Source organism: Paramormyrops kingsleyae, chromosome 20, assembly GCF_048594095.1.
Source record: "Paramormyrops kingsleyae isolate MSU_618 chromosome 20, PKINGS_0.4, whole genome shotgun sequence".
Lineage (NCBI taxonomy): Eukaryota > Metazoa > Chordata > Actinopteri > Osteoglossiformes > Mormyridae > Paramormyrops > Paramormyrops kingsleyae.
In genome coordinates, this window is record NC_132816.1 from 9,987,094 (window position 1) to 10,013,237 (window position 26,144).

Sequence of the window (26,144 nt, forward strand, 5' to 3'; positions counted from 1 at the left end):
TGTTTATGAACATAGATTCATTGAGAAATAGCAATTGACAAAAATCGCCAATAGCAAGCAGTTATGAGCTAAGAAGAACCTTTATTTAAAAAACAAAAAGCTTCAGTTAAAAGTACCAGTTAAACATGACAGGATTTCATACATGCACCAAAGTTACAGTCCTCCTCACAGACACAGTGGATATATAAGTGTACACACCACTGTTAAAATGCCAGGTGTTCGTTATGTAAAAAAATGAGACCACGATCAGTCATTTCAAAACTTTTCCCACCTGTAATGTGACCTATAACCTGTACAATTCAACTGAAAAATAAACGAATCTGTTAGCGGGGAAAATATAAAAAATAAAAAGCAATAAGCTGGTTGTATCAGTGTGCACATCCTTTTTCTTATAGAAATATGGAATATTTAAGGTCAGCATTAAAATATAACTTTTGACAAGCATACACACATACAGTATATTCCTGTGCTCCAAATGACTACAAAGAGGGCACCATGTAGATCTGCACAACAAAATAATACAAACTCTGTGCATACAGTTTGTTGTGAAAATATTTGCATATGTACATGTTAATATTTTCATCTATTCAGAATCTATATTCAATTATATAAACATCCAGAACAATTTAGTTAACCCTTTGAAGTATGTAGGTAATAACCACAACAGGGTGTATGATTATGTAAAAATAAAATCTATAAATAGATTTAAAAAAAAAAAAAACTTGGTTTAATGCGGCCCAACATGAAGCACAGAGCCGCTAATGAAGAGATGGTTCTGCAGTGCAAACATGTTGTTCAGTGGGATTGACATTGCAGAACACAGGCATTCTGGACCCTCTTTAGATTCTCCTGATCCAGCACAAAGAAGGAAGCGGAGAGGAGCTGGCAGAAAGTGCCGAACAGAGGGTGACGCTCAGAGGTGCACTGCCATGAAAAACACCTCAGGCAGCGGAACTCGCACTGCAATGCCCGTGAGGCACAAGTGTTTCACTGCGGCCCAGAAGTGGCCCCAGCAACAGTGGAAGGAGTCTTCCAGGCATCCCAGAGAAGTTCACCAGGAACGCAGTCCAGGATCTTAAACAGAGCACAGCAATCCCTAAATACAGGACACAAAGATATACAAAGAAAATGGATTTTGTTATTTAGATATCACATTGGCAGTTTGAATAGCAGCGAAGAGAAGATGGCTGGTCTCACCTGTCAACCAGCATTGCTTTCCAAGCAACTTTTCTGGTGTGGTCAGATCTGAAAACCAACCCAGAAGAACCCTGGATCGGTTTGGATATGGCTGGTTCCTGACATATGAATTTAATAAACTGAACACAGAGACTCCACCCCAGCCAACTGGATCTTCACATGGCCCAAATGCATGTGGCGGGTTTCCCTTGCCCAGGAACTGCCCAGTGGCTCTCTGCCCGGCCTCAGCCTCCCTGATGCTTGTGATTCTATGGCAGGCAGCTGTGCCAGGTGAGCTCGCCCATACTTCAGATGCAGCACCTCATTCATCTGCTTTGCCATGCCTGTTGGTGACTTGCCAGTACGCTTCAGCTCGTGCATCACAGACTTGCAGAGAGATGGCTGTCATACTAAAGTCAAGAATGTTTGCAGAAATTTGGCAAACTGCATGGGCAGCATCTTTAGCCATCGTGGACTGTCAGCAAACCAAGTTCTAGGACAAGACTTGCAGGCAAGAATTCCACCACTGAAGCACCAAACACCACAGCAACTGTCCACAGATGTAATGTTGATGAATAGACTTCAACCAAAAGGCTCATTTTTAACATACTACATGTGAATCATCATCGTAACTGGGGGTTAACTTTATGTTTAATGGAACTGGTTTATTCTGTTATTAGGATCAATATTGGTTAAGTGGGACAAAAAGGTAAACTGTGTCACGTTTATCTTTACACCTCTGTGGTCTGTCAACTTAAGACCTTCATGGCAGTGTGCCCTGCCATGGGTTGGCGCCCCATCCAGGGTCCCCTCCTTGTGCTTGTAGCTTCTGGGATAGGTTCTGGACCCCTGTGACTTTGCATTGGACAAGCAGCTATAGAAAATAGTTGGATGATAGATGGATGGACTGTTTTAGATGTCAGTACCTCATTACACCAGCAGGTGATGTAAGAGAGATTGTCATATTCGTGAACGGGGAATCTCTGAAGGAACCAATCATGAAGTAAGATAATTTCTTTCATTTAAAAGATTGCTTCATGAATGATAGAAATCTATAACAGTGGTTATATATAGTAATAAGGAAATATAAGTGATCTTGGGAGTTAGTCTTTATATAACCGACTACATTGTCTTTTTCCACTTAATTTATTGCACTGCATACAAAGAAAGAAGAAAGGAGAGTAAAAGAGGAGCTGAATAGTCCTTGTGAAGCCGGCACTTCTGTTCCAAGCCGGAATCAGCTGGCTTACGTTTGCAATTACAGCCGTAGCTCCTACATACATCTTTCATTGTAACTCCTTTAGTGGATTGTTCATCACTGTGAAGACCACGCCCATGACTATATGCAGTAGCAGAGGAGGTGGGGGAGGATGGGGTATCCACCCTCATGGCAGGGGGTCCACTGCAGAGTTTACCAGGGAATGCCCTTTTTGATAAGAGATGATCACTCAGAATTCACAACAATTCACCAAGAACCCCCAGGTCAGCAAATTTTCCTGAGGGCCCCCTTTGCTCCACCCCCCTGCTGTGCACTCCCTCCTCCACCCCTGACCATGTGTAGTGTCACATCTTCAAGTCTGCGTACATTTCACCATTACTCCACCCATTCTGCATCTTTTGCTGGCAGATTACAAAACAGGATATTCAGAGCCAATGCAGCACAAATTATTTAATATGATTTATTAGTTATTTAGTGTTTTCTCACTAACCAGGAAGGATAAAAAATTCCAAAAGCATCTGAACATTATGTTACTGAGGAAGAAGATCGGTTGATAATATTTAAACACTTTGAAAGATCTTAACCAGCCATTTGTGTTCATCACTCCCTCCCACAGAGGGAGATAAGCTACTCTACGCTCTTTGAACTCTGGGTATTTTGACATCAAGTGCCATAGTTCAGAGAGACTTCTACTGCAAGTAAGTACACATGTTCTTTCACGTAATCATTCTGATTTTTAAATAGCCATACCATTTTAAATCTATTTTAGCACAACAAATGCTAAATTCAAAATGCTGTTTTAAATAATTAAATACTTTAGTTTTCCATTTGCTTTTGAATGATAAAACTGTTTCAAAGTGTTCTGCCAGCTTGTGCAGATTCTCTTGGGATAAATAGGAACATTTATAATATGGCTAAAATTAAGAGTTGTGGTATGACTATCTTAAAAATTATGTGTGAATAAATGTGAAAAATGTAATGAATGTTTTTGTACAATGATCTTATTCTTGCGCTTTTGATACCTGATTCCGGTAAAGTATTATTTCCCATCCTACAGTCAATTGCTTATCAAGTACAGGAGGTGAGTTGTAGCCTTGAGACTATAATCACAGGCAGCTTATTGCATAAGACATGGAATGGAGTTACATTACAGGGCACATACAGTATGGGCAGTTTTGACACGCCAGCTTATTGCATAAGACATGGAATGGAGTTACATTACAGGGCACATACAGTATGGGCAGTTTTGACACGCCTAATCACGGATTTTTGACTATTCAGAGGAATCCCACCCAGGGAGAACACACATACTCCAGACAGGGTGGGGGCAGGAGGCGGGATTCACACCCGCAGCTGTGAACATGTAAGACGACCTTACATTTCACATCTCATTTATTCATTTAGGAGATTTCAGGGTCAGCTAGTCCATGTAGCAATTATTATTATTATTATTATGACTATACAGAAGTAATTGCTTTTAAGAGGTACAACAGAGACAAAAGCTTAAGATCCCATGCATATAAAGAAAGGAAATGAAATACTATAAAAGCAACGTAACAAACTCACTAATCAAGACAAATCTGCGCGAGCCACAGCCAACATTTAGAATTTATTGATAATTTCCAGCACTGTTATCAGTTCTGTTAATAATTAAGACAAAATGTCGTCACAGGGAATTCATTCACATGCTAATCTTTCTAGCTATCTTAGCTGAGTGATGAAAAAAATAGTTTAAAATTATTTATAATACACACAAAGGAAGGCTTATCATTTCTCCATTTGGAACAATGGATATGATTTTTGCTCATAAGAATGACTTTATTAATCATGTCCAAAATAGAAGGGTTCAAATTATCCATGTAAAAAAATATATGAGAAGTATCAAAATGTGGAATGGCATTTAGAAGTAATATCCAGTTTTTAATATCTAACTAAAAACTTTTGGCCATGGGGCATGAGAAAAACATAACATAAAGCAGGGGGTCATCAACTATATTTGTCAGAGGGCCAGAGTTTTACCAGACAGTCTCCTTGGGGGCCGGACCCCCAAGAAGAAAATCAAATAAAAATCTAATTTTGGCTTAACATTATGTTTAATGTTTATACTTTTTCCATTTCATTACAAAACTGAAGGCATTTGATTCTGGCTCCCATGTTATTTTTAGTTGCTTTAATAGTGTGGACCACTATTTTGTTTTTGATCCTCACAATTTTGGAATCCAGTCGCGGGCCGGATTGAACGGCTCAGCGGGCCGGATTCGGTCCGCCGGCCGCCAGTTGATGATCAGTGACATAAAGTTTAATCTGAAATATCACAAAATGTATGAAGTTCCACCTTGAATTTAAACCTATCCTTAGAAAAATTCTGCAACCAGATAAACCTTATGTATTATTTTGAGATGAGTTTCATTAACCTTTGGGGAAATAGGCCATTTAATAAATACATTGATTCAAATTCTGCCACCCCGATACCTCCCTTTATGTATTCTTTAACTACAATAACTGTGATCTTTTGATATAATGATTTTTATTTTTCCAAATGAATTGGAAGATAAAAGAATTGGCGTTTTAAATATTACTGGAGGAAACATACATGGAGTGACAAGGATAGATTAACTGAGATATGCCTTTTGCTTTAGATAAAAATAACTCTACCAAAAATAGTATGGTCCCTTGGTTAGCCAATGACTGAGAAATGTATTCATATCTGTTATGTGGTTGGAAATATCAATGTCTTCTCTTCTAGTAACATTTTTGGATATTGTTATACCTAAATATTTAACTATAATAGAAGATTCTGTGCACGTGTGAATGGGATGTAATTCACATTTATTAATACTGAGTGATAATTCTGATGCTTTGGAAAATACTGAGATTATATTAAGTGCTTTATCTACCATGAAATTATCTCTTAAGATGGATGTATCATCTGCGAATTGACAAATTTTACAGAGCAACACAGAATGCTTTTTGTCTTTGGCTGAGTTAGGAGAGGTGTGTAGTAGGAGAGGTGTGTAGTAGGAGAGGTGTGTAGTAGGCGCGTGCCCACAGGGGGAGGGTAGTACCTTGCCATGACCAGAAGGTGGCGCCTCTAAAATGAGCTACATCAAAAGCATTGGGGTAGAGTTGCTTTTCATCCACAAATGACTTTGTTTAATTCATGAAATTCATTTCGTCCACTAAATCACTGTCTTTCATTTACAAAATGTACACGAAAATGAGCGCTTGACACTTGGCGCCCCATAGCTGAGGCAATGCCAATTTTGATAGTTGATAATCGAACTTGTGTCAGTCATACTTAGGGCTGGGCGATATATCGGGTTTTTAAGATATATGTATATATTTTCATACAATGAAATTACAACTACTTGTAGGGTCCCTGTTCTGTCCATTTGTCCTACTTTGTCGAGTTGTTCTGCCATAGCATGTTAACACAGGTATATCTATTGAGCAGTGCTACCCTGCCAAAAAATGCTACCATCGTTTTTATGGGCTGAAACTGAAAGTGGATGGTACAAAAAAATAATAAATAAGTAAACAACAACACAAACTAATGCAATGTAAACAGGCATTGTGACAGTCTGAAATACATTATCAGACTGTATTACCAGTGTTAGAACTACAGGTAGCACATCTCAATAGAACAAAATACTATGTCAGAGCATCGTCATAAAATACTTGGGTAGCCAGTTTCGATGAACTAAAATACTTTATAAGTATGTGCTGTCATAAATATGCGAGCAAATCATGACACATTATATAGCCTATGGAACATCTGCTGGTGAAGGAAAATGATTATGATTGGCTCTAAAAGTACATAAAGAGCTCGTGCAAAAGTAGCGGCGGTAAACTTTAAACTAATATTAAACAAATACTAGATGATGTTGAAAAGGATTGTCCATTAAAATTGCAACGCTTGCTAAGTTTTGTTTCCTTTAACTGAATATAAATGTTCTTGTGAAATGTAACCCTCACAAAAAAAAAAAATTATCACCAAGATTTCTAAGTACCAAAATTACATTGCAAAATGACATTCTTTATGAGAAAACCTTACACCACTGTATAATGTCCATACAGTATGAATATACACAAAAGCCTGATCTCAACCCATCTGTGATGTGCGAATTGCCTGTGCATAACTTGCGATGTTGATATTAATATCACACATCACCCAGCCCTACTGAATATTTTTTTACACTATAATGTTGCCCTGTCTTGTTAATTGTCTGTAGTCTTTGGAGAAGGCATTCAAGTAAGAAATTAATTGTACTTTGTCTATATGACACTGCTTTCTTAGCTCAGATTGCATTCGGAAGCAGAAGAAACTTGGACTTAAAGACGCTGTACACAGAGGCTCACAATAGGCCCCCAAGACTGTCACTGTCCTGCTCAGTCCCTGCTGCCACTCACATTGTGGTGGTGGTGCTCTGGTCAGCTTCACTGACACTTTGTGAAGTAATTCATGGCCATGAGTATATATCAGTTCTGCAACTACGTGCATCTCTTTGGGTCCCACCTGCAAAAGCACAGTGCCAACCCCTCGCTGCTAGCGTCTGTGTCCAGAATAAAAGGGTATGCTAGCATGGGAGCACTGGCAAGCACCACACAAAGCTAGTTAAACGATGCAGCACAGGCATTCATCCACGTGAAACCGCTTCCTTTCTCTTTAAGATGGTGTAACAGTATAATGGTGGCGAAGTTCCCTACAAAGCGCCAGTAATATGACGCTAAGCTCTGCCACTGTACATGGAGTTGGCCAGCACTGCACCACTGCCATCTTCTCTGGGTAGATGGCCATGCCTTCCCTGCTGAAGACATGGCCTAGGAAGTGCATCTTGTACTAGAAGAGAGAGCCCTTCCAGTGGTTCAGGTGGAAAGTTCCAGTGTGCCCCGGCAAAATCAGCAGCGTGTACCAGCAGGTCATCAAGGTAAAAGGCAAGATGTACTGGGTCTGGGGGACATGGACTGGGACGTGCTTCATGAGCCTCTCGAAGGTGGCAGAAGTGTTGAACAGGCTATACAGCACTGACCAGAAGTGCGTGGCATCTTCTGTATCGATGCTGTGCTGCACCAAGGAAGTGGGTTGGCTATCCTCGGTCCTGGTGGCAAAGATATTGTGAAAAAAGCTCTACAGGGCTTTGAGGTCCTCTTGTTGTTCTGCTGTCAGTTCCTGGACAGCCTGCACCATCTTGGGAGACGGCCCCATTGCAGTTTTGCTGTTCTCCATGATCTGGGCTGGAGTTGCAGCCGTATTGCTGTTGATCTTCACCCAGAAGTTGTGGGCTGCTTTCTTCGCCATCCACACGGACACCTCTCCCCCTCTCTGCGTCAGCTGCTGATGCTGGCAGTCACTGTCATACTGGAGGAATACCACGTTTGTACTGAGGAAAAGGGCTGCCCCTGGCACAATGATGGCAGCCCCGAGGCAAACTAACAGGTCCAGCTTGATGATGCTGGAGTCAAAAATGTTGGCCACCATGTGTCTTGCCAGTGTGGGTCACAGCTGCCTCTTCCCCCTCATGCCCATGTGCATGCCAGTCACTGATGCCAGCTGGATGCTTGCGGACTCCCAGCCAGTTGGCACAGCCCCATCAGTGCCTGGCAACATGCCTGGGAGGACCAGGGTGATGGTGGAACCCGTGTCCACCAGGGCAGGAGAACATTTGAAACTGGGTCTGAGAAAGCACTTCTTTACACAGCGTGTAGTATGGAATAATCTTCATCCTAGTGTAGTGCAACCTTGGGTTCCTTCAAATCAGAGCTATAGTAGATAAGACTTTAACAATTTCAAGCTATTAGTTGAATTTTCCCCAAGCAAGCTCGATGGGCCAAATGGCCTCCTCTTCTTTGTAAACATCTTAAGGGGGGGTCTGCCAATACTGGGGGGTCATGTCTCCCCAATTTCTAATGCTCCTGCTTTTATGAAATACATTTATTTTTGCATTTTGGGGTATGCAGTACTGAAACTGTTAAGATAACTAGAATCACTTCTCTAATTCTATTTCAAAATGTCACAATACTTTTTGCTTACACTTAGTTGCGATCTCTGAACGCAACTTAGAGAACTGATACTATAAACAAGAGTATATTTTTGTTTTAGTTCAGTGTAGCTCTTCATATTTATCTAGTTTTATAAATGTTTCCAAACTTAAATTAATTGTGGTTATGAATACTTTTAAGCATCATTTAAAAGTATTAAGAGGGATTAAAGCGTACAGCAAAGTTTTTACCTCTTTCGTATTAGTTGACCAGTAACTTATAGCCATAAATTTTATTTCAACATCAGTGGTATTCTTAGGTGCTTAAGCATTTTTCGCTCAGCGTTATCTCATTTAATCAATTTATTAGTCTATATTTATTATAGCGTACGATTAGTTTAGGCATTATTCATACTGAGCATGTTACCAGGAACTAACGTGATCAGCTGATTGTTGTCATGCTTTGAAACACAAGCCACACTTCTCAAAAAATATAAGCTTAAGGTTATGCCGGTAAGAAACACATGCTCTGGCAGAGTACCTACAACTGACAGAGGTCACTGAGCTGTATCACCTTAATATTATACCAGTTATTACAATTACCAGGTATTAAATATCAAAAAGGTTCTACTCATCCACAGCTGTTGCTTTTCTGACTCCGATAGGGTAAGTAGATACTGTACCAGCATAGTCTGTGCTAATTAGGTTCTTCATGACTTTTGAGGGGCGGGTGTTGGAATGGGGGGTGGGGGCATTGCTAAACTTTGTGTGATCGTTCCCCCGCCTCGAATGTTCCTATTTTATGATAGTTGTGATAAACTCAGCAGAATGGGGACCTGCCAGTCTATTTAATATATGGCTAAGTGATCATTCTAGTTAAGCAGTATTTATGATCAAGAAATAAACATGGAAAGGACGTTCTGGTTTGGGTTGATAAATGCTGTTTTTTTATAAAGTAGAAAAAGTACTTGTGTAAAGTAATAAAGTAGAAAAAACTTTGTTACTGTTCTTAAGTAGGTTTTTTTCAGGTGTACAAGTGTTCCAGGAAATTCAGTACCCCCATGTTCTCCGTTTACGCGGAAATACGTTGCTGAATGACTATTTTGGCCATCAATCATACGTTTTTGCATAGCTATGAATAGTAATAACCAGAGGTTCTGCTAGAGATCTTGGGCTCCATGAATGCATACCATTTTGGGCCTTCCAACTAGGCCAACTCAACTATGTTTGAACATGTTTGGGAGAATATAGGGAACTGAATTTCCTGGAACACCTATTTCAGCATCCCTGCAGTGAATCGCATCCCCTACTGGCTCCGCCGCTCTTTAGACTCCACATGGGTAAAAAGGGAATAAAATAAAATTAATGTAAGATTCATCATCTAACAATATTGCTTCAGTAATATTTCAGTGCTGATGTAAATGCATTTCATATATTCAGAATGAATAACGCAAATGATACTGCGAAAGATGTTTCCAAAAACGTTATACCATTGAAACTGTTATAGGCCTAACTAAATTAATATAAAGAATGCTTCAGAATGTAAAAGTGATCCTTAAATATCTAGGCAGGACTTTGATAAGTAATCGTAGCTACCTGCTGATTACAGTAAAAATGCTATTTGCGTTTTTATTTTGTGAATTATTACAAATGAACAGTAAAACTTTAAACAATAAAAACTAAATTAAAATGAATATATTAAACGATTTGATTGGTAATGGACTGGCAATTATGAAACATAGATCGTGCACAAATATATGCGTAGGATATATTTAACCTAAATAAATGTAGCCTTTAAACATAAACTCACTTTGAAAACTCATGAAACCCATAAAGTCCATGTTCCTTTGTCCTCTGCACATTCCTTAGCCCAAGGTGAAGGACCGCGCTTAAGTTAGCCTCATATTCCACATTCAGTTTTCCGGCTTTAATAGCTTTTAACGGCAGTGATGGAACATAATTGTGATGTGCAGTACACAGACAATGATGGACACCACTTTTTTTTTGCTGTTTGAGCCATTTCATAATTTGTGCAAAATCTCGTTAATAGCTAAGAAAATAGGTAATTTCAGCTGTAATGAGGTATTGGAATTAACTATTTGGGTTCATGGCAACTGCTTCACACTCCTTGGTTTTCCAGATTGCTTTACAGGCAAATTTAAATTAATCTTTCAATGTTCGCATGGCTCCATATAATGTCCAATGGGACAATACGTGAATGGGTTAGTAACTTTAGACAACAAGACAAGACAGGCGCATGTAGTGAGGTGTGTTTGGATCAGTGGACACTAGGGAACAATGCACACCCCTTGGATTTTCAGATTATTTTTTGTCTGTACTAGTTGTTATTATATTGTATTCATTTAATGTGCAATGGGGCAATACACTAATGGGTTAATAGATCTATAACTAAACAAGATAGGCACACCTAGTAAATTACACTGGCTTTTAATTGTGCAGGTTTGGGAGAGCATATTCGGGTGACCTTCAGATTGGTGATGTCATCCTTGGAGTCACAGCAACAGAGAAATGGTCAAGAACATGGGTATTTAAAGGACTAATCCACTCACTTGCCATGCTGGGGGTGGTGTGGTTACTTTGATCCTTTGATTTATCTCACGCAGGTTATACTGTAATGGTTGGTTCTTTGCAGGGGCGGAGCCTTACGTAAACATTCCGGGTCTAAGCCCAAACCTTAGGGGTCCTGAGACATGCTCCGCGGGGGATATTTTTTTCCTAATTTATGGCAGTTATATGCATTATTTCAGGCTGTTAGTACGGAGCCCCTAAGAGGTCAGGGTGGGAAAAAAAAATTTGAAATAGATTTGCACTCCCGTTTATACTTATTGGTCCATATTTTGTACTTTAAACGGACACAGTACTGCTTTTATTGGAATAGTTTTGCAAGGGAATGCAAAAGTATTGCGTGGGAAACACTCTGACCACTTACTGTAGAGGCTCAGTACGACTGAGATGTTAGAACGCATAAAAGTCATCATTTGGGAAAAGCCTGATAGTTGCTCAGGAAAAAAAATACCCGTGTAGAGCCTACAACTGTTTTTGTTGTTGTGAAACCCTAAAACAACAAATATTGAGTATGACCACCATAAAAAGAAGTTACGTAACAGAAGTAGGGTAGCAATTTGGCGTTATTAATCTTGAAAGCTATTTTGTTCAACTATGATACTGTAGAGTTCATGTTTAGCTGAAAAATCTGCTACATTTGACAATATTAGGGTGGACCTATAGATGACGATATTCCCTTAGCAAAAGAACTTCTGCTCCAATGATTTCCTGGTCCATTCAGATAGACTGATGGGAAATGAGGCAAAGTTGAAGTTATTTTAAAAGACTAAAAGATTCGGGGCATTTGAGAAAACATTCGGAAATGGAGTCCCGAAGCCCCACCCCTGTCCAGATCTGCCCCGCCCCGATTCCTGGTCTCGCTCACAGAAAGACACACTATAAAAACATATCTGCAAGTAGGAGACAGAGGGGTATGGGGCGCATTGCCACACCCACAACACAATGAACCACCTCAGGGATGAGAACCTGGGTACAGTCATGTGGCAGATTATACCTCAGCACCACACTGGCCCGAATGGAGCAGTGGGAGTTTTTTTTTTCCTGGTGGCTGGAGTGCCAATCCTGCCACCAGCCCCCTCATTTCCCCATAAGCTGGAGGACCTCCATAGGGCCAGACATGGATTAACATCCCAGGACAAAGCAATTGTAGGTTAAGGATCTTCCTGAAGGGACCCACTGGAGTAGGATCACTGCTGGTATTCTCAGGATTCAAACCTGCAACCTTCTGATTACAAGCATGGATCCCTAACCTCAGAGCCAACACTCCACCCGTACGCCCACACGTAGGCGATTTCGCCAGTCGGGGCTGGGGAACCCTTATTTTATTGCAACGGGATTTTGATATTCAATAACTGGATTAACAGGACAACACTGACTTAAACAGTGAATTACTGTACATATCCTATGTTTTCAATGCAATTATGTCTGCAACTTGTAGTGCATAACTTAAAATACTACTATACTCATAGCACATACACAAAATAAACACCTCTGAATATGTCAATGGTAAAGTTTGAATGTGATCAAAGGAGACTCTCTGGAGAAGAGATTATTGCACCTTCTTTAATAAATATGGGGGAAAGCAGCTGTTATAATGCAACTAAAATAGACCTTTCACAGTCAAATTTCCAAGCTCTTTATTACAGTAGCTATCTGTAGCGCAGTAGTGTATGGGAGGAAAAAAACACTTTTTAAGATGCCAGAATCAAGAATGAAAACATCCCATAACATCAGGGAATGACACTAATGTATATGTTCCCCACAATGTAATAAAATCTGTTATTTTGAGATCTGTGAATGCAATAAAAAAAACTAAAAAATAACCATTTAATTTGGTTACTTATGGTTAAGGTTAGGGCTAGGTAGGGGTTAAGGTCATAATGTTGGGATTAGAATTTTCCCCATAGAAATTAATGGAGAGTCCCCACAAAGATATCATTACAAACCTGTGTGTGTGTGTACAGTATATGTATATATATGAAGAATAATAAATAAACAGGTAAACAGACATGAATCAAATGTCCACTCCTGAATATACATCATTTTCCAGAGAGAGTCTTTTTATAGCCACATCACCAACCACCCTTTCTGGTGCATGCTTCAAAAATTTTGACTTGGTCTCCATTACTTTCGTTTGTGTTGTTTAGTATGGCGATGGAAGCATCTAAAGAGGAAAAACAAACCAAAAGTTAGATTGTCAAAAATGTTGTAAATTTCAGTCCATGCATGAAAAATCCTGTGTGTTGTTGCCAAACATTTTTCAAAGCTGTCCCAAAGATAAGTAGGAATACATTTAGATCATGCTATGTATGTTTAATGCCAAGTACAAACCCTTTTTTAAAGCCAGAAAACCACTTTGTTGTTGCTAGATAATCGCATTCCACTGAAATATGCCACTAGCATCTTCAACAGCATTTCTTGCCAATTTTACAAAAATTTTGATCTTTATTTGGTCCAAAGGATCCTTCATTGGACGGGCAATTGGTCCTTAATTGGATGGGCAGACAACACTTATAATAATAATAATCACTTTATTAATCCCCGTGGGGAAATTGTCTTTTTTACGCCTCCCTCAACTTGCTGTTTGTAAGCAAGCTGTCCGTGAAGGGCAGCCACCCGTAGCGGCACCCAGGGAGCTGGGGGTTAACGGCCTTGCTCAAGGATCTGCAGACGTGCTGAGGCTGGGTTTGAACCGGCAACCTTCTGATTACAAGTAATGATAGACTGACTGGCATGTCAAAATAGGACCATAGGGCTTCATACTCACTTGCACACCAAAAACAACAAGGTGTTACTAAAAACAAGAGGGTAACCAAGAAACATACGTCATCAAAATGTATACGCTTTTGTCCAATGGAAGACTTTGGACACTTTTAGCTTTTCGATTGCCTTAACAGATTTTCATAAAACTCAGCAAAAAAAAGTTACTTACGCAGCCATTGAAAGGAGAAAAGCGAACAAGAACTGGACACCAAAAGGCATTTGGCTTCTGCTGATGAAAATATTCCATAGATAGGTTACTGAGCAGAAGTTAGTTGTCGGCACTGCTTTGTGTCTGTTGACACAATTAGTGGCAACAGTTCTAAATTACACACTTTGTTCTGAGATTCCTATTCAGCTATAGTTTTGTCAAATCCCTCAAATCTGCCATTGTGGGTTATAGTTGATTTCATCTCCGTTATTGTTTTATTAATATTGATATTATAGCCAGTAAATCAGATATGATAAATATAACCTTTCATTGACAATTTAACTTTTGGGACCCAATCGCCACACAATGCATTGACTGAGTATAAAAACAATAACTCACGAATCCATTGACACATAGAAATCATACATGTTTTCTTATGTTCTTATGTTCTTACGTATCGTGAGAATATCAAGACACCGAACTTGACAGAACTAATTGTATTATCACTGTTTAATAAAGTGCTTGTGAGTAATTGTGTGCGTGAAAACACTCTAAAATAAGCATTTGCATAAAAATGCCCTGCTTAAGTCATGTTCTATGTTGTATTATTCATACAGTTTGTTTTCCTTATCATATCTGACAGCTGGCATAGAGTATCACAGCTCGCTAAAATAGTCCGTATTATGTGTGTATTATAATAATATTAACAAAAACAAGCCACACTCACACCTGGGGCAGGTAAAACTGACCATACTATACAGTAACCTAAATCTATGTGAGAGTGGTGTTCATTAAATTTATTACATATGCAGATGAAATACGACAATTAACAAGAAGCAGTCCTGTAACATATTACATAAATCTGGAAGAATGACTCATACACATACAATGTGTTATATCTAAATCCTCATGGTGGCATGAACGTAAATTGGTTTAATTAGACTAAATTTAAGTCATGCACCATTTTAGAATACTGTATCTAGAAAACACAGACTGGAGTAACAGGGAACAACAGAGTTTCTTTACATTTGTGCTATGCATAAGCATGTGATCTGTGTGATATCATGTCTAAATTTGTGTTGGGGGATTGCATTTAAAACCCAGTGAACGTTTTGATGACACTTATCTGATATAAGTGGCACTTGTTTCTATTCAAAGAGCCTTAGTAGAATGTACCTAAGTTTGAAGCTGACACTATCTTTTAAATTTGTGTTATTCATATACATTTGACCTATGCAAAATCAGGTGTAATTTAGTGTTGGGGGACTGCATTTAAAACCCCGCAAACTTTATGCTAACCCTTATTTGATATAAGTGGCACTTGTTTCTATTCAAAGAGCCTTAGCAGAATGTACCAATCTAAGTTTGAAGCTGACACAATCCTTTATGTTTGTGTTATGCATATACATTTGACCTATGTGAAATCAGGTATCATTTCGCATTGGGGTGACTGCATTTAAAACCCAGCAAACTTTTTCCTGACACTTATTTGATATAAGTGGCACTGTTTCTATTCAGAGAGCATTAGTAGCATGTATAATAACTAGGTTTGAAGCTGACACAATCTTTTAGATTTGTGTTATTCATATACATTTGACCTTTTTGACCTACATGAAATATATTCTTATTTGAAATATCTGACACAGTTTTAAAATTATAATTATTATAATTCTTATTTGGGGAAATGCAACTGTTCACTCTCTTTTTCCAAAGAAATTATGTCTTACCACAGACATCATTTATTTGCTTATAGAGAATACTGTTTACTGAATGTTTACTTTATAAAAATCAGCTCAAAACTGGCAAAAACATTAAATTATGCGTAAAAGTATAAAAAGCATAAACATGCTTAACTTTATCATTGATATTGGTTCTGAGATTCTGCTGTAGTTAGTGAAATAGATGCTTCACCTTCTTTCCTTCAACAATCTTCGGAATAGAGGTTTTGTGAGAAAACCCCGTTCTGGAAGATCGTGGCCGCTTCTCCAACTTCTGTCGGAATCCAGTCCCATAGTCTTCCATCACTGTAGACAATTAGTCCAAAAAGAATTATAGGCCTACTTAACTTAAAATTGAATTTACAATTCCATAAATCTGTAATGCAAAACATTAAAGACATAAGTTTTTACTTTGAAAAATGCTTTGAACCATGACAACGGAAGTACATCCGGTTCATTATTCTGGCTTGTTCTTGCTAGCTTCATGGTACTCTGTTAGATATAGTGAAACATAATTTTGCTCATTGCTGTGATAGAGATGAAGATACAGGTGCCCCTCAATATATGAGTCTTTGACTTGCCATTTTACGACTGAAATTATTGAAAATATTTAATACTATGTACTGAGTTACAACTAAATTGAATTCTGGTTTTCAAGTATACAAAGAGTCGCACTTAGTTACTTAGTAACACGCTAGTGGGGCAGCCGCCCCATCCTGTTTGGACCTGCACCAATGTTGCGTCCGATCAATCCCTTGCGTTGTTTTTCTTTCATCCAACTAGTGCTTAATTTTTCCCATTTGAAATTAATGGTAATTACGCATTTCTCGTACATTTCACCCAAAAACGAATTATCCCGGAACGTATTAGAACGTATTGTTACTAAGTGCGACTCCTTGTATCCATACTTTTAAATATAATAATATATTTAATATAGAATTTAATATATTTAATATATTTTTGTATCCATACTTTTAAATATAACAATTAATGTAAACCAAATCTTTAAGTTGCCCAGCAATAACGATGAACAAAGGGAAAGTCAATGTAAATTAGATGAAGTGCATACTTTATAAATGCATTGACTTTTCTTTCTTCTTGCGTGGTGATTACACATCGCAGAAATACAGGCCTACGTGGTGTTCTCACTAGACATCACTTTTAGCAGATGCAGCAGTGTGAGGGTGTTAAGATATGTTGTTATCAGTTACATATGCAGCATGTGGTTGGCTGTTAGGGGGGGTTGCAAGCTCACGCAGTTCTTGGAAACGGGGCCAAATATCTCTGAGTGCAGAATACCTATTTCCTTGTCAGAGCCGTTGCTGGATATACATGCATTTTCTGTGAGTAGGTCTACATATTTCTTTTCTTGCGTCCTTATTACCTTGTATTATCTTGATACCTAATCGGTTTAATATATGCTGCTTGACATGTTAAACAAAAACGAAAAAGGTGAAAATTAGCTAAGCAACGTGTTTCTTCTAATATCCAAAGATGCGTCTTGTTCGTGTTTGTGTTTTCTCTCATTGAATACAGAATATGATAACAATCAAAACATTATTATAGCTTTACTTACTGCAGAAAATGTAGACAGTTTGTCATTTATATCACTGACTAATAATTATTAATGAGAATTCAAAATGAAATGTAATTGCTTTTGTAATTGGATGTGTTACCCTGTGGATGATATTTTTGATAATATTCAATTGACTTATTTATATTATATTTATATTTATATTCAATAAATATTTCATTTAAATTATCATTTAAATTGTTCAATTATCAATGATGATATAAAACGATCTGTCAAAGTCACCCATCAAACTTAGTTGGTGGGCTCTAAACAAAACCATCTAATTGGATACCTTACAAACTAAGTCACAAGAGATCGATCTTGCCTAGTCGATTGAATTTTTATTTATAACCGTGTGTTCTGTCCAGGATCCGTTTTTCAGAAACTTCCTAACTTGCAGATCCTGTCTTAACTAACTATGGTAACTAGGGTTAGTACCTGTTTTAGGAAAACGAGCCATTATACATTATCAGTTCCTATGCCGTTGTTATCTTAACACAGGAAAGTATATTACACAAGCTTCCTAACTTTCTAAAACCCTGGTGAAAGCAATAAAAGAGCAACGATATGGATTAAATATGTTTAGCTATAGCTAACACTATGTGGTGACCAGGGAAAGTTAGGACAGCTTAACTTTTATCCTAAAGTTATGAGAATTTATTTGAGATTTTGTGAAGCTAGGATGTAACGCAGCCTCAGGATGGAACAGACAAAATGCATTATAAATAAGAATTAAATCGATCTGTTGTGCCTTAGTTTGCAATGTAACATAATCAGATGTTAGGAATTGTTTAGAGCCTGTCCACTAAGTTAATAGGTGTTTGACAGATAATTTTAATGGTTGCTGGTATAATTTAAATTGTAATTTAAATAATCATTTAAATGATAAATTAATTTATCGAATATTGTCACAAAACATTCCATATTATCCAAGCATTTTGTTTCACTGGAAAATGAGTAGAGGCCTATAGTTCTTACATATATTATGAAACACATGTAGATCCTGCCTGTTCTTGTGCAAATTATATATTTTGATCGTGTAAAAATATTTTCTGTAGCTTCTCTATGTAGCTTTTCTTGCATATAAAAATTAAACCTAATAAAAACATCATGCAGAAATTTATTCATTGTATTATTAGTGTAAAAAAAACTATGATTCTCAGGTTGTGCTGCAGACATTGAAAAGAGTTATCCTACCATCAGAAGATTACAATGACAACACTCAACGCCCCCAGAGACAAGTAAGTCAATGAATTTGATATTATTATAAGAGCAGAGGAGGGTCAGCGTTTGATTTGTATAACCAGTTTGTTTTGGTCGTAGGTACCGAGCTGTGTGGCTCATATTCTTCATGCTCGGTTTGGGGACTCTCTTACCCTGGAACTTCTTTATGACTGCAACCATGGTACAGTGACATATAGCAAAGACTTCTGTTCTTGTTTGGTATTAAGTATTTAATTAGTACCTTAATTAAAATAAGTATTGATTGCAAGACCTTAATTGAGGATTTTTAGATCGTATTACATTTTTCATTCTTCTTAATCTTAACACGTATGTTAGTATTTTCGTTTCAACAGCACCAAATGGTTAATTCTGTAAAGCAGAATTAACAGCGGGGTCCCCTGGTGGTGCCTCATGTAACTGCAGTTCCATAACAATACTGCTCTCCACCCAGTATTTTACCAGCCGTCTGAGGGACTCACCAGAAGGGGGCAGCAACGAGACTGCTCCGGGTGGGGACACCCGTAATGTGCTGGAATCCAGGTTTAGTAATGTGATGACACTCTGTGCCATGCTGCCTCTCCTGTTGTTCACCTGCCTCAACTCATTTCTACACCAGCGGTGAGTGAACGTCACCTGTAGCCTTTTTTTGGCATGTTGTGGCCCAAGTACCTTCCATGTCGGAATTTGCTCGGTACATATATTACGGTTTCAGTCCCCTGTATCTTTAAATTATAATTTTAAGTTTATAGTAAAAAAAAACAGATATCAAAGAAAAGACTGGATTCAAGACCTTTGTTTTTCTGAGACGTGTCACGTGTAAAGGAACTTCGAGGGTCAAGGCTAGTGAGTTAGCGCGCTGCACTCGCATTCCGCATTTACTGAGGTAAATCAGGTTAATGTTAAAATTCCTTGAGCTGGAGGATTAAAGGGCAGAGGCTTCTTAGACCAGGGGTCACCAACGTGGTGCCCACGGGCACCAGGATGCCCCCAAGGACCACGAGTTCCCCACAGACCTGTTCTAAAAATAGCACAAAAAAAGCATCTAAAATTAAATTTTATCCTGTTGCTATTCTTCTTTAATCACATTTGCATTTATATAGATTTGAAAATGACAATATTTTAAAAAATGCATTTAAAGCATGTTTATTGTACATGAAGTTTAGATAAGTTTAGGTTTCAAACTGGTAGCCCTTTGTATGGCTCAGTACCCATAAAGTAACTCTCAGTTTGAAAAGGTTTGGTGACCCCTGTCTTAGGCTATAAAGCAGGCAGGTTTGTTGTTTCTGGGGGCCACTGAAAAATTCATTTTGGGGACCCCCACCCCTGGCTGCATTCTACTGTAAGGGCTAATTTGCTTTCACGTTCAAAGGGAATGCAGCAAAAGCAGAACACAGTATCTCAGTTCTGGGAATAAACTTGTTAATTACAGCTAATTTTATGTCTGTTTTTTAACATTTTTGTTGGTCAGTCAACTTTAATGCGCAACAACCCAGGAGAGAATGACAGCATTAGCTTCACTTACTAAGGGGTCATGCAAGTGTGACGTCTTGGGGAAGGGTTAGCATTAGCGCTAACTCTGGAGGCAGCCTTAGCCACAAGCACTGCATCCTCATTCACCTCTTTGTCTGTGTTTGTGAAGTCGGGCATTTCATTTGTGCTGAAGAAACCGATCAATTTAGGCAAAGTTTCTGTTACAGACTTCTTGTCTCTGGGATATGATTATTTTATGGTTGCATATAACGTTAAAGTTAGCTAACAAGTGGAGTCAGAATATTGTGATTAGCTAGCTGGTTAGCATGCCAATGCTGCTCCAACATTTCCTAAATGAGGAACAAGTTTATTTTTATTTATTTTAGTGTAATGACTGTTTGTGAGCCAATCCTTGGGGGTCCTGCAAATTCATGGTTTGAGTGGCGGTGGCTGATATTTCTTTGTTGTATTGAGTTTTTAGCTCCATCTTCATTTATGGAGGCACTTCCTCGAGATGATTGTCCCCTCCCACAGAATTCCCCAGAAGCTGCGGATAATGGGAAGCCTGGGAGTTATCCTGGTGGTCTTCCTCATGACAGCCATAGCTGTGAAGGTGGATGCTGAGCCCTTCCCGTTCTTCATGATCACCATGACCAAGATTGTGATTATCAACTGTGAGTTGCCCCACCCTCTGCACTAATTTCCTGAAGGCTCCATTTGATTCTCCCCGAGCCCACAGATCTTGGATGTGTTCTCCATCCCTGCTGAGAAAACATCTGACTTTTTATGTTATGTTTTAACAGTGCTAAGGCCAATCTGAGGCAGTATTAGTTTCTCAGCTTTTCAGTAGCAGTGCTATGTTCTGACGTGTTGATCGACAGTGTGCAACCCGAGCTTGTTTCATAGGTGCCCCCTTGTGCCGCCTATGCAGCTTTCGGAGCCGTACTGCAGGGCAGTCTGTTTGGCGCGGCCGGGCTGCTCCCCATCGCCTATACGGCACCCATAATGAGTGGACAGGGCCTGGCCGGCACATTCGCCGCCTTCTCAATGATCTGCGCCCTTGCAAGTAAGGCCCACACATAGAGTGGTTTTAATCTATCTGCAGGAAATATAAATATTATAGCCAATCGCTTTGGGTGTTGAATCCTCTGGTTCCTGACTCTGAGCTAATGCTGATGGCTTTTCCCAGGTGGCTCGCAGCTGCAGGACAGTGCATTTGGGTACTTCATCACAGCCTGTGTAGTCATCCTCTTGGCTATGGGGTGTTACGTGGCGCTTCCCAAAATGGTGAGCAAATAACTGATCCTCTTTAGCGATTTCGCCATTAAGGTTGCTTCATGCTGTCACCTCAGCCTGATTGTTGGCGTTCTTGCATATTACTCGATGGCTTTGGTTTTGTCACTCTTCCAGGAGTTCTTCCAGTATTACCAGGAGAACAAAAATAAGCTTGAGAAGGATACCCAAATGGAGTTGTATCCTACAGGTAAACTTGAAAGATTTATCCCCTGTTGATATATTTCATAAAAAATTTGGTAACACTTTACACTGACTGTATGTTCATAGTGCCTTTATAATGCATTCAAAGAACATCCATAAGCAGCATGTAAGTTTGCATTAACATCTTAATATACCTTGACAGCTTTAATACACATTAATAACAAACATTATACGATTACACAAACAATGTTTGTTACTGTTTTATAATGTTTGTTATTAATATATAATAAAGATGTTAAGGTATGTTAGGATGTTAGGGTATGCAGCTTATGAATGTTCTATGAACGCATTATGAAGTTGCAATGTATGTTCTACGATTGCATTATAAAGGCATTATGACGATGAAAAAGGTAAAAAATCAAATTATACAGAGTACATATTCTGACTGCATTCCAGCATATATATCTATACTGCAACCACAAATGGTTACCAAGCTATGTAAAAAAATCTGAACTTCATAATAAGAGTTGGTTTTACACAACCATACGCCCTCATGAAGCGTGCTTTTTTGTATGGTAGATAAGTCCTCGTACCACTTATCCAGAACAGGGTAACGGTGAACCTAGAGCGTATCCCAGGAAGTGGTGGGTACCCTAGATGAGGTCTACTAACAAACACTTGGTTTTAAATTGATTTGTACTGTGACTTCTCAAAGAAACATGGGGAGATGCTGATTGCATATATTTTTTTAGTGGCAGGCAACATCGAAGGGGGTCCCACAGCAGAACTGTGCCCCTCAGACAAGGCCGGGTTGCCGAATGTCTCTATTGTCACCATCTTAAAAAAGGTATTGAGCGATGCTGGCTTGGAAACCTCGGAGCTGTCACTGTGCAGTGCTGGAGGCACAACCCGCAAGCCTGGGAATGCGGAGCAGAGGCAGAACCAGAGACGGAACCTTTGAGTGATTCTCTCCACAGATCTGGGTGCTGGCGCTCACCGTGTGCCTCATCTTCACCGTCACCATTGGTATTTTCCCTGCTGTCACTGTGGATGTCAAGTCCACCATCTCCAACGGCGGTGCCTGGGGTGCGTCCCTGCATCAAGCAGCTCTTTTTCACTGGAAGTTTGCCACATTACATTCACTTAGCAGAAGCATCCTAACTGAATGAGCCATACACCAACTACTTATCTCAGTGGTAACAGGCACTGCTTCAGTTGAGGGTCAAAAAGGGCTTTTTCCTTGGCTTTCTGGGAGAGTTAGACCAAGTTTGGCCTTTGTAGGCTATAAAATGCCTGCATTCATCTGCACCTCATAGTTCACAGGGAACCGTACCTTCACCTCAAACATTCCTCACATTTTTACAGCATCTGCTTCCTTTAACCTTTATGTTTACCATCTTTTTACCTGAAATGTCTTGCAACCATCATTTTCCTTCACCTCCAGAGATATACTTCATCCCAGTGTCGTGTTTTCTGCTCTTCAATCTGATGGACTGGGCTGGACGAAGCCTCACTGCAGTGTGCATGTGGGTATGTGAAGAGCCGTACCAGCACCTCCAGTAAGGGCTGCATTGTGGAAGCAAATGTGAAGCTAAGCAAAGGGCAGCATTTTAAACAATAACACCACAGCTGTGTCTGCCAGTAGGAGGCAGTCTAAGCAAGGCCTTACATTAGTAAGGAGAGTAACTCACACCTGCATCAGCACCATATGATTTCTTTCATGGACTGTAGAATGATTTTTTTCACTTGCATTTGACTACTGGGCCATCCATGAACAACATATGATGGAAACACGGTTTAATTTTTCGATTCTTTCACATTAATCTCTATATCTTTGGATACTTTTAGTATAATTGAGTTATTTGCAGTTATAATAATTTATTTCAGTTGGAATGTTTTATATGGGATATATTTTATATGATTACACAATGTGTTTTGGTAAATACAAATTTTGCTATATTGGCCCTACGTACTGTTGCAGGGGTACAAAAAATGATTTCAAGAGAGTTCCCTTGTTGTTTGAGATACAGTCCCTTGTAATTTTCCCAATAACATCACAAATAAAATGATTGATAATACAAGATAACAAATTTGGCAACAGCCTTAATTACTTGATGCAAACTAGGAGTGAATGAAAAACATCAAGCCACGCAACATAGATACTGAGCAATCCAGCTAATTAAATGTGTAAAGCAGGGGTGGCCAATCTTATCCGCAAAGGGCCGGTGTGTATGCAGGTTTTAGCGATAACTTGTAGGTCAGCTGTTCAAGCCCAGGTGTGAGGACTCTTCAGCCAATCAGTCCTCTAATTAGTAATATAATTAGGGAGTTGCAGTGAAAACCCGCACACACACCGGCCTTTTGCGGATAAGATTGGACACCGCTAGTGTAAAGTGTGTTTCCCATGTTGGTGTTGACTGTGCTGTCCCCTGGTGGTCATGTGCCGTCATTGTTTCGTCTCCAGCCAGGGAAGGACAGCCGTCTGCTGCCCGTCTTCATGCTGGCTCGCCTGCTTTTCGTGCCTCTCTTCATGCTCTGCAATGTGCAGCCCAGGCACCGCCTGCCGGTTTTCTTTGAGCACGATGCTTGGTTCATCATCTTCATGATCTTCTTCGCCTTCTCTAACGGATACCTGGCCAGCCTCTGCATGTGCTTTGGGCCCAAGTAAACACATCCTCACCCCGTCCTGTTCACTACTTTAATGCTCATCGCCAACCACTTGCCTCTTTACGTTTGGTGATACAGTGTCCTCATGTTTTTTGGTTGTGGTTTTATTTCTAAACAGGAAGGTGGCGCCACACGAGGCAGAGACGGCTGGAACCGTCATGGCCTTCTTTCTGACTTTTGGACTGGCTCTAGGAGCTGCGATCTCCTTTGTTTTTCGAGGACTTGTCTAGACCCACCAGCAAGTCTGTATCTCCACCCATTTCTCCAACTTTCAACCTCTTATCCTGGACAGGCTGGCGTGGACGACTTTATCTTAAGGAACACAGACACTATCGTTACATAATCTCTTACTGCAGCACTATTAAAAATGAACATGAGCACCATCTAGTGGCTCCTGCCAGCTGCTCCTGGTACGTTTCCAGTCGGCTGGATTCCTATGGTACTCGTTTTCTGTTACCGGTTGTCACCTACCTGAAAGAAAAAACACTTTTGAAATGTCACACATTTTCACATTTCTGCATTACTGTGATGGTTACAGGAGCAGAGAGACCAGCTTAACATTCTTATGATCCTTGGTAATACACAATAATAAGAAGAAAGAAAGCTTTTATTGATTTGCATAGGGGTTTTTTGCATAGGCTTTTTATAGCTTTTTAGAGACTTTTGTTCATTTTATTTTGTTTTTTTATATATAGATATAGATATAATGTCTTAATTGTAATAAAACTAAACATGAACATGTGTGTCTTGGTGGCATAGTGGCTCATTGTAGCTTGATTTCTCCATGCTTGTGAGCCTTGCTCCCCCTGATCTGTTTGTTGCTCTCGCTGCATTACATGGGTTCCCTCTAAGTCAAGGGGTGTCAAGCTGATTACCACACAGCTCTTGAGCTGAAACATTTGTGGTGGAACAAGAAAGAACTAAGCTACACTGGGCTCCGCCCCCCCCCCCCCCCCAGGACTGCAGTTTGATGCCCCTGCTCCAAGTCCTCCAGATAAAAATGGCATTTCTAAATCTCCTGTGTTTGGTGGGATAGGTATGCCCTGCGATGAATAGATAGACACTCCCCTGCGCCTCAGAGACTCCAGTTTGTCTGGTCATGTTTTGGAACTGAAGAAAGAAACAGGAATATCCAGAGGAAACTGCACTCACACGGTGCAGAGGTGCGATTGAATCCCCCAACACAGGAGCCAATGGTGGCGCCCCCAGCCTAATAATCACATATGCATCACAGCTTCCTAAGGGTTACTCACCTTGTCTTTTACAGGGGTGCATATTCCTTTAGCTTTTTACTAACCCCCTGAGGCCCCTACAGAATAACAGATTTTTTGGGTACAGCTTTGGCTAAGGAGCGCCACAGCAAAGTGACCAAGCGCAGAGGTGCATTGCACACAAGGGCAGCTGGTCTGTATGCCTGGTGTCCCCTGTCTAGGACTTAAACATCCTTGGATCACACACAATGGCAAGTTAACCTAGCAAGGAAAACACAACAGCAGCCTTGAGGTGATCTGTTGAAGTCATCACAGGCGGTGACAGCTAGCTGAGGAGCAGGCCTATCTCCAGGGTGACTCGTTATCTTCATCTGGGCCAGAACATTATTTTATTTCAGTGCTTCAGAGCCGGCAGGATGGAGCCAGTCCAAAATATATATACAAGTAGAAGATCCCACTGGCTACCAATGTCTCCTCGGTCTGGTTTTGCCTACTCTGGGATGAGTGACAGTCTCCATCCCAGCAGACTGTAGTAGAGGATCTGATACCCGTGTTGTATAGTGGTGGATGAAGCAATCTGCCCTCATTCTGGCATTCAGGCTAAAGGCCACAGTGGGACAGTCTGGAGCTCTGTGCTCTCCTGGAGGGGGGGGGGGGAAATGGGGCAGCCATCTGGCAGATCTGAGTTTGGCTAGAGAATTTCACTAGCTATGGGGGTTTGCCCGAGCTGGGGGGAGCCCCGTATCTATCATCGTTTCCCAGCCTGGTCCTTGGGGTCCCACAGACTGTCCACACCAGGAGGTGGGAGGGAGCAAAAATGTGGACTGTCTGGGGGGTCTCTGTGGGCTGGGTTACAGTCCAGTTGTGACAGCTGTGCTGTAGAAAACATCACAGTGGCCTCTCAAACAGTGAACTGCGATATCAAGCAGGACCTGCACGGCAGGGCACTGGAGCGTTCGCGTGTTCACACCCAG

The 26,144-nt window shown here is 40.0% G+C and overlaps 1 protein-coding gene and 2 long non-coding RNA genes across 9 annotated transcripts; 1 reads left to right on the forward strand and 2 right to left on the reverse strand.

Moving 5' to 3' along the window:
• Positions 1–61: 61 nt before the first annotated feature.
• On the reverse strand, positions 62–8,781 carry LOC111852394 (uncharacterized). The gene is made up of 2 exons (XR_002840225.2): positions 1,198–8,781; positions 62–1,096 (listed from the first exon to the last, which is right to left on the reverse strand). It is a non-coding gene; the product is annotated as an uncharacterized lncRNA (long non-coding RNA).
• LOC111852386 (equilibrative nucleoside transporter 1-like) lies at positions 3,070–24,702 on the forward strand. Of its 7 annotated transcripts, none has more exons than XM_023828261.2 (13): positions 3,070–3,093; positions 18,325–18,402; positions 18,485–18,566; positions 18,837–19,003; positions 20,390–20,529; positions 20,787–20,921; positions 21,045–21,142; positions 21,266–21,338; positions 22,045–22,139; positions 22,270–22,378; positions 22,737–22,822; positions 23,757–23,956; positions 24,078–24,702. In XM_023828261.2, the coding sequence occupies exons 2-13, from the start codon at positions 18,374–18,376 to the stop codon at positions 24,187–24,189; spliced, it is 1,326 nt and encodes a 441-aa protein (XP_023684029.1). In that variant the 5' UTR covers positions 3,070–3,093; positions 18,325–18,373; the 3' UTR covers positions 24,190–24,702. The 7 variants fall into 7 exon arrangements, 6 of the variants coding, with proteins under 6 accessions (XP_023684029.1, XP_023684031.1, XP_023684033.1 ...); XM_023828263.2 differs by lacking the exon at positions 3,070–3,093 and adding an exon at positions 8,905–9,039; XR_002840223.2 differs by lacking the exon at positions 3,070–3,093 and adding an exon at positions 16,786–16,931 and having other exon boundaries at positions 22,737–22,818; positions 24,078–24,216.
• LOC140581322 (uncharacterized) lies at positions 13,897–16,747 on the reverse strand. Its single transcript, XR_011984391.1, has 3 exons — positions 16,658–16,747; positions 15,782–15,894; positions 13,897–13,951 (listed from the first exon to the last, which is right to left on the reverse strand). It is a non-coding gene; the product is annotated as an uncharacterized lncRNA (long non-coding RNA).
• Positions 24,703–26,144: the final 1,442 nt, after the last annotated feature.

Excerpts from the sequence above, each read along its gene's own strand:
- LOC111852386 (XM_023828261.2), top strand. The coding sequence starts at position 18,374 with ATGACAACACTCAACGCCCCCAGAGACAA. Across the intron at positions 18,567-18,836 it reads TCTTTATGACTGCAACCATG|TATTTTACCAGCCGTCTGAG; the intron begins GTACAGTGACAT and ends CTCTCCACCCAG. Across the intron at positions 20,530-20,786 it reads CAAGATTGTGATTATCAACT|CTTTCGGAGCCGTACTGCAG; the intron begins GTGAGTTGCCCC and ends CCGCCTATGCAG.